The sequence below is a fragment of the Limulus polyphemus genome, unplaced genomic scaffold (assembly GCF_000517525.1).
Source record: "Limulus polyphemus unplaced genomic scaffold, Limulus_polyphemus-2.1.2 Scaffold20, whole genome shotgun sequence".
NCBI classification, from domain to species: domain Eukaryota; kingdom Metazoa; phylum Arthropoda; class Merostomata; order Xiphosura; family Limulidae; genus Limulus; species Limulus polyphemus.
The window spans coordinates 399,827-410,749 of record NW_013665630.1 but is presented as its reverse complement, the minus strand read 5'-3'; the positions used below and the strand labels follow the sequence as shown (position 1 = coordinate 410,749).

The 10,923-nt window shown below is 33.3% G+C and overlaps 1 protein-coding gene across 1 annotated transcript in view; it reads right to left on the bottom strand.

The window, feature by feature from the left end:
* The window catches only part of LOC106458123, a 26,712-nt gene extending 26,427 nt beyond the window's left edge, over nt 1-285 (bottom strand). Inside the window, exon 1 of the mRNA XM_022384453.1 lies at nt 192-285. Coding sequence (XP_022240161.1) covers nt 192-285 — 94 coding nt within the window. The remainder of the gene's footprint in view (nt 1-191) is intronic.
* Nucleotides 286-10,923: the final 10,638 nt, after the last annotated feature.

The following is a 10,923-nucleotide window of genomic DNA, read 5'->3' as shown; positions in this document are numbered from 1 at the left end:
AAGGCTGTTGAGCCCCATCTGCCCAGATGCAGCAGTTAGTACCGCCATCATGACCGTTGGGTCGTTTGACCTCATCCGCTCAATCCGCCGGATCTGTTCCGCCGTTGTTGGTTTGAAATCAGGGTTTAGCCAACTCCCCTAGGTGATCAATGAACCACCGAACCCGTTATAGGCACGGGTCACCCGCTTACGCCCTTTCACTTCAGTAAAAACACCTCCGCCACGAGAAGGCAGTGAATAGGACTTCCTCAGTAGAGGCTTAACAAGCAGGTCTTTTGGGAGCATTTCATGGAGCGCCAGGGACGACTTTACTCGTTTCCCAGGACGCCCACCCCGACCATACAGTATTCATTATTACCTCACCCAAAGTTTTATATAAGGTTTAAGAACTCAATATGTATATACTTAAGACTGGTATTCACTATGTGATGGTTAGGGTGGCTTTGTAGGATGAGGTAGCGGCCAAAATAGTGGCGGTATAGGTGCTTTCTGTTGCCCACTTTCAACACCTAGCTGTTAATGTCTTTCCACGCTGTTTCACGTTATTAATTAATTGACAGTCATTGGTCGCAGAAGTGTCTTACGAGCCAAAGTTGTAAGGTCCCGGGTCAAAGTAGGAAGTGAGTATAACTCACGAAACAGCACTTCATGTCAGCCCTAAGGTGGCTGTTGGAGTAGAAACGTCATCTGAGTTTATGTATTATTGCAATAGTGGCACTATATTTTTCATTACATTCATCCATAGAGAGTGCTAGCGCACTGTCTGAAATATATATGACGTTAGTATGCCCTCCCCCACACCGTATGTATGTTGTTATAGAAAGTGTGATAGGTTTGTATGTGTAAGGACGTGGCGCATCTATGAATGTAGTTAATGTTAACTTACGTCAAAGATAATGAATGATCAACGACAAAAATAATCGGGTGAACATGGCCCTTGTTTCAAAGTATCATCCCACAAAGTTTGCTTGAGACTGGCCCAGCGATCAGGATGCAATTAGACAACAAACTAACAGACAGACACACATATTTTTGTTCTTTATATGTAGATATATATAAATGTACAGGAGATAATCAAGGTCTTGCATTATTTAATATCAACATGTAAGCAAAAATGAAAATAAACTGGGTTGTTCTGAATATTTATATATCAAATAGGTTTGAGAAGTTCACACACAAGTATATATTATATTTTGGACATATAATTGTTCCCCAATCATGACACGGAGCCCCATGACCTAGAAAGTATACACAAAAGTTACATCACGACGTGAATTTTCTTAGAGAAAGAGCCCCCAGTGGTATGTCTGCAGACTTACAATGCTCAAAACCTGGTTTCGATGCCCATGGTGGGCAAAGCACAGATAACCTATTGTGTAGGTTTGTGCTAGACGGTTCGGACTATCGCTACACGATTTCTCCAGCTTACTTGAATGGTATATGTGGACTCGTTTTTGATAATCTGATAAATATATACAATTTTTTTTTATAAATGGTAAACATATCATGCACGTAATTCAATATCTTTTAAACCCAACAGATGACGCTACATATCATTGGCTAGACACGCGACAGTTTCTGAAGGTAAAATATATACTTTATACAGATATAACATAAAATGTAAACAAACAAAAGTATTAAAAATTATGAATTTGAAAATGAAGTAGGGATCCTGCTACAAAACGTAACGAAACAAGATTTAGAACCACAATCATAAATTTATAACATTTAATCTATACTTTGGCAGCCTTTTTCACTTATCTATAGGCTAAAGTACGGATTACATTTTATAAATTTGAGAAAGTAGGGATCGTTGGTTATGGGTAGAATTGCTATTAGAAGTATCCAAAACAAAATTAATGATGCAATAAAAGGTAGAGAAACAAGTAAAGTGATACTAGTTGGAAAGAGTTTAAAAATATTTTCAATCTCTACTTTGATTGGCATTCTGATTTTCATAGCTAAGTGAAGCAGTCTAAATTTTCCAACCAAAGTAGTGATTGAGAATCATTATAAAGTATACATCCAACTAGTATCACTTTACTTCTTTGTGTACTTTTTTATTGCAGCATTAATTTCTTTTGGATACTTCTTATCATAATTCTACGAATAACAAACAACCCCTATTTTCCATTAAAATGTTAATATTTTTTTCCTATTTATTTGTTAAGTTATTAAATGTCCATGGAATGGAAACAGCATCTATAAACTTTCAGTATAACAATATCCCTCATAGCTATAACGTTTACGAAAATTAAAACCACAATCACTTAAAATTATATTTATTTTTCCTATATATATTTTTCCACCCTTTTAAAGAATATAGAAGAGGATCAACCAGGTATTACCCAGTAGAAAATGTAAGAAACTACACGTACCATCGAGTAAATCATATGAAAAAAGTCCAAAAACGTATATTAGCAACAATTTTATAATAACCATTTTTCAGAGAATTAAATCCAGGAATGGTATGTATACAAAAGAGCTGGGTTAATCTATTAATTCAAAATACGTGTGAGATCATTACAGAAATGATCAATCCAAACCTTAGATAATAAAGACTGCGTCAGTAGCGGTAGGGCTCACCAAATTCATAATCTTAATGTGATAAGCATCTCTAATTATACTTTTACTACTAATGAAATATTGTTACTAAGAAAAGGTTTACCTTATTGTTCCCTCAGTAAGCCTAATCATTTACAAGTAGAACAAGATATAAATGATTTTATTAGATGAATAAGATTCAAATAGCTATTACACACACGACAAAATCAAACTCATACCATGATGATATCACTTTAAGAAGTAAACCAAGTTTTACACCAATCTGTATTAAACTGGATACATTATGTAATCAGATAAAAACTTACATTTGATTTCAACTCAATATAAGCATTGTAATAATTTGAGTTGCAATGATATAATTTTTTAAAAGCCGATGAATGGAAGAAAATAATTTTAATATTCAATGGTTATGGAACATTTAAAAGACAATGCAACTTATATGAAATTTGAGATCAATGATTACCATGAAGATGTATTACAAAACATTAAACCTTTTGTTCATAAATACAATAAATAGCTTACTAAATTGATAATACATTCTTTTGTTCATTTATTTGAATTACAAGTCTATTTTATGTTTTATCAAAATAGATAAAACCAAGATTTTATTAAATTTTGCTCAACTTTCTTGTTGCCCTTATAGACTTATTGTTGCAGGATATAAGTGTTCTACTAATTGTGTTAATTATTTTATGGAGGAACTTTTAAAACCATCTCTTGTTAAAATCAAAAGTTACGCGAGAGGTGATTTAGACCTCATATCTAACATCCCAGTGGCTTAGAGGCAAGTCTAAAAAGTTATAATGCTAAAACTATGGTTTCAATACACGTGGTGAGCACAGTACAGATAGCTTATTGTTAGTTTTGCACTTAGCAACAAACAAACTTTATATTTAAATGACCTGATGAACTTGGTCATAATAACAATTTAATTACACTAGATATAGAATCTTTTTACCCTAATACTGAACAAGAACTTGGTATTACAGCTGTAAATTATTTTTGTGAACGTTATCCAGAACTTTTGTATTCCAGAATTACTAAGAGATTTTTAATTGAAGCTGTAAAATTAGTATTTGGTTAATAATTATTTTATCTATGATAATGATTTCTACTATGAGATAAGAGTAACTGCCACTGGTACAAAAATGGGACCTATCTATGTTGTTTTGGTAATGGACTTTTTGGAAGAGAAATTGTATACCACTGTTGATCATAGAATGAACTTAAATGTTAGCTTTTATAGGACGTCGCTTTGGCTCCGTAAATATTAGTAGTTATGCTAAGCACAAAGTAAACACGATATGACTGCACTAAATATTAACGTAAGACCAAATCACATTGGTACCTGTTTGAAAGAAAATAAAAGACATTGGAAGTTTTGGTAGAGAAAAAGTAATAATAATGATTTGAACGATTTTCATTACAGCTGATTTTTCACAAATAAGTTTTTACTTCTTATATAATATACTTGTTCTCGTGTTTTAGTTTCTGAGAACTCAAAGTTTATCAAACTAAAACAAGAAACTTTTTAAGAGTCTGATGCTAACAAATGAAGTGATATTACCTTATCCTTACAACATTTTACACAGAAGATCTTCCCACAATTACGACAGTGATGTTTTCGTTTTAGCTGAGTGAATCGAGTTTCACACAAGTTACATGAGGTGGCGCTGCTATCTGGATCCCAACTATGATAAATATACATGTACGTCTAAGTTCCTGAATGTGTAGATGTACATACATACACATATGGTACAAAGTTTGCACACCAACAGATAAGTTTTTATCATGTTATTTGAAAAAAAAACTTCTTTACTAAAATCACGAGTCACTCTACGAATATTTAAGGACATCTTCAATCAAACGTTACTCATTTAGATTATTAGTTCATAAAAACAAATACTCAGGTGATTATGTCATATTATTACATATGCATTTATTCATAACCACATACACTTATTATGTCAGTTTCTAGTACTTTGTTGAGTTGTTAAAAAATAAAATTTATGTAAACGATAACATTTGACTATGTCTGTATCTTTCGTAAAGGTCGTTATGTAATTGAAAATATATACAGTGCAGAATTACGTCGGTTAACAAGTTCGAGAGAAATCTTGAATGAATATAAAGACATTTTAGATAATGTTTCAAAACTGGAAACTTACCTTGGTTTAGTGAAATAGAAGGTAGTTGAGGAAAAAGTTTCCTCTTTTCCATTATTCCCTATAAGTTTTGGAACTTTGATTATCTGTCCTTCTATTCGGACTTCTGAATTTCCATCCGCACCAAACATGCTGACTTGTTTATAAAATAAATGTTGAAAGAAGTGGGCGTTTCCACTAGATGTCGCTGCAGTAACCGTATTTTCAAGAATAATTAATTTTTATAAGTATCTTTCATAAATGTTGTTTGTTTAGCGCAAAGCTATATAATTGTCTATCTGCACTCTGTACACCTTGGGGAATCTAACCCAAAATTTTAGTGAGGTAAGTGCTGACCTATCGGGGAACCTCCTAATAAACAACAAACATATGAATAACACAAGACTCAATTAATACACAAACATATTTTTAAATCATATAATAACAAGACTGTAGATGGATAGTGTTATTTTTTATTTAATTTTATGCTAATGTACAAATCATAATCAACAGTTGTTTAAACCGATATAATAGCAAATAAAAGCAAGATAAATTAAACAAATAAATTAAACACATAAGGAGGGATTAAAAAAATGGCATGAGTCTAAAAAATGTATGATATTTGAAAAATCACTTAATTATATTTCTTAAGATTTTAGGGTATACAAAATATATACCTTATACTTACATAACGTTCTGAAGTTTTGTGTTGATAGGCAAACATAATGAACACAACCACATTCCATTGATTTCTTAAGAAATTATGTCAACTGTAAACATATTTAGACCCTTGAGCAATAATACTTATGTATATCTAATTTACTTAAAATGTTCTATCACAAATAGTTGGCGTTAACGTATTATTTTTGGAAATTTTGTGTTTGAATTTGTATTCGTTTTAAAGGCAACCACTTCTTATTATATTTTTGATAGCAGTCACTAGATGGAAGCACTAACTTAATGGTATCAAAAGTTTATATATGAAAAAATTGTATGTCCAAGAAAATGTGAAACATACACCTTTGAACTCTTGTCTTATCAGAAAATGAATAATATTTCGCCCTATTGTCGCCTAATAGCAGATATTTCAATTTTGCCTGCGACGTATGTACTATTTGTTGTTATTAATATGTAAATGACTTCAAACTCTTATTAGGTTATGTGTGAAACCCTCCTTGACTTATCTTTCTGATCGCTTGTTTGTACTTAAGCACAAAGCTACACATTGGGCTATCTGTGCTCTGCACACCATGGGCATCGAAACCAGGTTTCTAGCATTGTAAGTCCGCAAACATACCGTTGTGCCACTGGGGGTCGTTTCTTATCGCAAAAATCATAATCAGTTTTAAAAACTTTGGTGGTTCTATTCTTAACCCACGCTAGTGTCATATAATTTCAAAGCCAATTAATTATTATTAAGATTAGTTAATTTCAATTAGTACGTTTGGGTAGGTTTCATCTTTTAGTAATTAAATTGGTGTAAATAACGATAAATAATAAATGGTTAGTGAATGCTAGAACAGTTTTACTTTGTTGTTCAATAATCTTAGATAATAAAACATGAATCTTTCAGGGACACACACACACACATATATGTATATATAGACAAGTATAAGGAAAACATGAACTATCGCTAAATAGAAAAAGCTACTGAGCTTGAAGAAAGAAACCAAACAAGAAAGGGGTGTAAATGAGCATATCACTTGATTGTTTAATAATCACATAACAGACTAAATCGTCTCAACTTTACATGGAGAATAAAATCCCTAGATTACTGGTTCTCCATTTTGTCTATTGAAAGCTTGGTGTTTGAATAGAATCTCAGCTTTTATCATTATACCTTTCTTATAGTTAACTTTAGAATACTACTTTTATGAATATCTTACAATGGAGTAACATTTTACGATTGGAAATTCTGGTTCTATTTGTTTTGCCAGCGAGAAAGCCAGTAATGTAGGGATTGTATTCTCCATGTAAAGTCGAGACGCCTTAGCTGCTATGCGATCATTAGCCGGATCAAGTGATATGCCCATTTCCATTCCTATCTTGTTTGGTTCCTTTTTGGAAGTTCAGTAGCCATCCTATATATATTTTTTATTTACAGATAATTTTTCCCCTCTATACTTCTTTGTTCACTTTTTTTATAAATAGCGTACGTGGGTTACTAGGTTACAGAGTGTATTCTAAAGCTATATACATTTTGCATAAAATAATAATAAAATAGGTAGTCAAAGATCGTGAAATAATGTTAAAATTATAGTTACTGTTAGAACTATGTAGGCGCTAGGCCTGTTGAAGAAAGTGGTGAGGTTAAACCTTTTACCAAGGTATTTCACTTCACAATTTAAGGATAAATACCTTGCTTTGCTGCGAGGCTTAAAGGCTCCTCATGATTCATAGAGGCCCCACTGTATCTCTATTATCCTCAATTACTTCTGTAACTACCCTGGTGAGGGGGGTTCTATACCCCCCAAAAAAATCTCTGAGGACACCGGTTCGTGGTAACTGAACACGTGTGGCAAGTTTGATCCCACTAGCTTGTGAATAAGTGTATGAATACAGTTTCAAACATAACACCCAATAGGACACAGGAACACAAAATACGATGCCAGATTCTTAGACCCCTATCGTATCTGGGTGATTTCCTGTGGGGTTTTTAACCTTCCTTACTGCTCTCTTGGGTGTGGGTTAATCCATACAAAAAGACTGCTAACTTCAACAGTGTGAGAGAACAAACAATTTCACAAACAGACAACGTGACATAAAATAGGAAACAATTACGTCAATTGTCTGTTATATCGTATTATGAAAGCACTTAAGGTTACGACATTGTTGTCTATAGCTAAGACTAGTTTACTCTCGAACTCCAATTGAATTTTCTTTCCATTTTTAGGAAGCACAGAAACTATAGAAAATAAAAGGAATGACTGTTTAAAACCTTTTAATAATGATCATTGTCGCTGTAAATTTTCACAACTGGGTAATTATCCTTACGTATCAATCTGCCAGTATCACGATTTTTCTAACTTTAACTTATTTAATAAAAACCTTCTGACATTTCACTTGAGATATTTCACCCCCCCCCCCTACCTCGCCAGTGGCTCAACGGTAAGTTAGGTTTATTTCAATTGGATTTCGCGCAAAGTTACTCAAGAGATACCTGCGCTAGTCATCCCCAATTTAGCAGTGATATACTAGAGGGAAGGCAGCTCAGTCTACACCATCCACCTATAATTCTTGGGCTACTCTCTTACCAACGAATAGTTGGAATGATCGTCACATTGTAGCTCCCCACGGCTGAAAGTGCGAGCATGTTCAGTGATGAAAATTCGACCACACGACCTAAAGATTGTGAGTCGAACGTCCTAGTCACCAGGCTTTCAGCTGAAAGCCTGAAGGCTTATAACGTCGAAAACCGAGTTTCGATATCCGTGGTTGGTACATCACACATATAAATGCCTTTCCATCTTCTCAAAGTATTTACTTTTATTCGTTTTTTAACGATGTTCAAGAACGCACTCCAAGGCTGTCAAAACATAACAATTTTTAAGACCTTCGTAGCGATAGTTGGGCCAGTGTTCTCTCTAGACAATATGTAAATATTATGTTTTATAGTAAAATGACGACAAGTAACGAATAATTACCCTTCACATCCATAATAGATTCGTAACTATTTTCCATGCATTAATTTTTCATAGTTTGGGATTTGTGAAGAAATTAATAAGATTTTTGTCACTGTTATTAAGTTTGTCTTCATCCATTAACCTTTAGTTACAAATAATTAAATCAACTTGATTATCTGATAATCTTTTTGCTAAAAATTACAGTTTGCCCACCATCTAACTGCAATAGCAAAAAATAAATAAATAAGATATGGGGAAGTAAATACTCATCCATAAAATCTGGAAAGTGGCTGGTCTCCAAAACATCTGGTAAGTGGCTGGTCTCCAAAACATCTGGTAAGTGGCTGGTCTCCAAAGGGCACTCGACTCGCAATCGCGGGTTCGAATCCCCGTCACACCAAACATGCTCGCCCTTTCAGCCGTCGGGGCGTTATAATGTTACGGTCAATCCCACTATTCGTTTGCAAAAGAGTAGCCCAAGAATTGGCGGTGGATGGTGATGACAAGCTGCCTTCCCTCTAGTCTTACACTGCTAAATTAGGGCCGGCTAGCGCAGATAGCCCTCGTGTAGCTTTGCGTGAAATTCAAAACAAACTAAACTGGTCTCCAAAACTTCCTGTCAATGCATTTTTGAGAAATTCATTAAGTGACTAAAATATTTTTTATGAAAATGATTGCATTCTAGTATCATTGTATTAAAATCAAGTCAAACTAGTTGAGGATTAGTTGTTTGAAAACTGCCATCAAGCGAGAGGTAATGATCAGTAATTTCTGACACACCTTTCTATCGTATATTTTTGCCATATAAAACGCTTCTCACACCCGTAAGAGTTCGGCTTTCTACATACGCTGTTGAATATCTTAAGACCCAACAAGTGAGAAGTTCGAGGTATCGTACCGGGAAATATGCCAAGCTTTATCGCAATTGTTTTTGGGGCTATAGGGTCCTCTTTCGTAATCGTAGCATTCACTTTACAAATAATGTTGCCTTGGACAGTGGTTCGGAACCTGTTGCTGTGATAAACTCATGAAAAACGGTACAACCAGAACTCTAGATGTTACATCGTTGAATGGCCGTGAAATTTCCGCGAATCATACATATAACTATATATATATATATACTCACTCTTGGCTAAACTGCATTATATGAGCATACACAAATCGTCCATATAAACTGTCACTGACTTTCTATTGCACTAAATAATAACAGATTTTGAACATTTTCATTGAAGATATCGTTATCGATATAATAACGTGAGGGAATTTCATATATGGTCATGTGTTATTTGCTTTCTGTAGTATTATCTTCACATACAGTTACAGTGGACTATACATGGACGTATTAAAGGTTTTGACTATCGATCAAGTGCCCTTACTTTGTTGACGACGACGCTAAAGTGGAACGTACAACTGACGAACGTGTCAGATAAAAATATATAACTTAGATCTTCTTGAAAAATATCTGTGTGATTCCACATGGAACAAAATAAAGTAAACATTTTCGTCATTTCTTATATATATATATATATATGTGCGTCACACTAACAAGGTTTGTTTACACTGTGCCCACCGTATGGATTGAACCCCAAATTTTAGCGTTGTTAGCCCTCAAGCATACTGCTAAGCCATCTAGAGGCACATTAATAAGGAAACGAAAACGTTTAAAGAATAGGAGGGAAATAAAACATCTTCAAATGTTCAGTATTTTCTAATTTAAAGAATAGGTCAAATCTGTATGGCTTTTTTTCGTATAACACTAGACCTATGTACTTAGTAATCAAGATAATATTGTGTTTGTACCGTATATGTTTCGAAATTTACAGATAGAAATCACATAGAATCTGCTACCGAAACTAATTTACGTTTGAGTAGATAGTAAGAACTGGTTAATTAACAAAAATTAGGTTGAACATCGGATGTACCTACTATGTAAATGAACTACAGGAGCTAAATTATAATTTTACTTTATTCCTGAGACATCATGTTAAATTATAATTTTCTTTATTCCTGAAACATCGTGTTAAATTGTGTTTTTTTATTCCTGAGATATCATGTTAAATTATGTATTTTTTATTCCTGAGACATCATGTTAAATTATAATTTTCTTTATTCCTGAGACATCGTGTTAAATTATGTTTTTTGTATTCCTGAGATATCATCTTAAATTATATATTTTTTATTCCTGAGACATCGTGTTAAATTATTTATTTATTTTTATTCCTGAGACATCATGTTAAATTATAATTTTCTTTATTCCTGAGACATCGTGTTAAATTATAATTTTCTTTATTCCTGAGACATCATGTTAAATTATAATTTTCTTTATTCCTGAGACATGTTAAATTATAATTTTCTTTATTCCTGAGACATCATGTTAAGTAATAGTTTTTTTTGTTCCTGAGACATCATGTTAGATTATAACTTTTTAATTTACCATAATATCTCAGGGAAAACCAATCTCAAGAAATATTGTTTTTTCTTCGTTCCTGTTACTGTTTGTATTAAGTTACTTCTTTTAACTGACCTCAACCTATTCTTTGCTATATTTAAAGAACAAATATGCAGATACAGGTTGTCTTTCGTCTTCATAT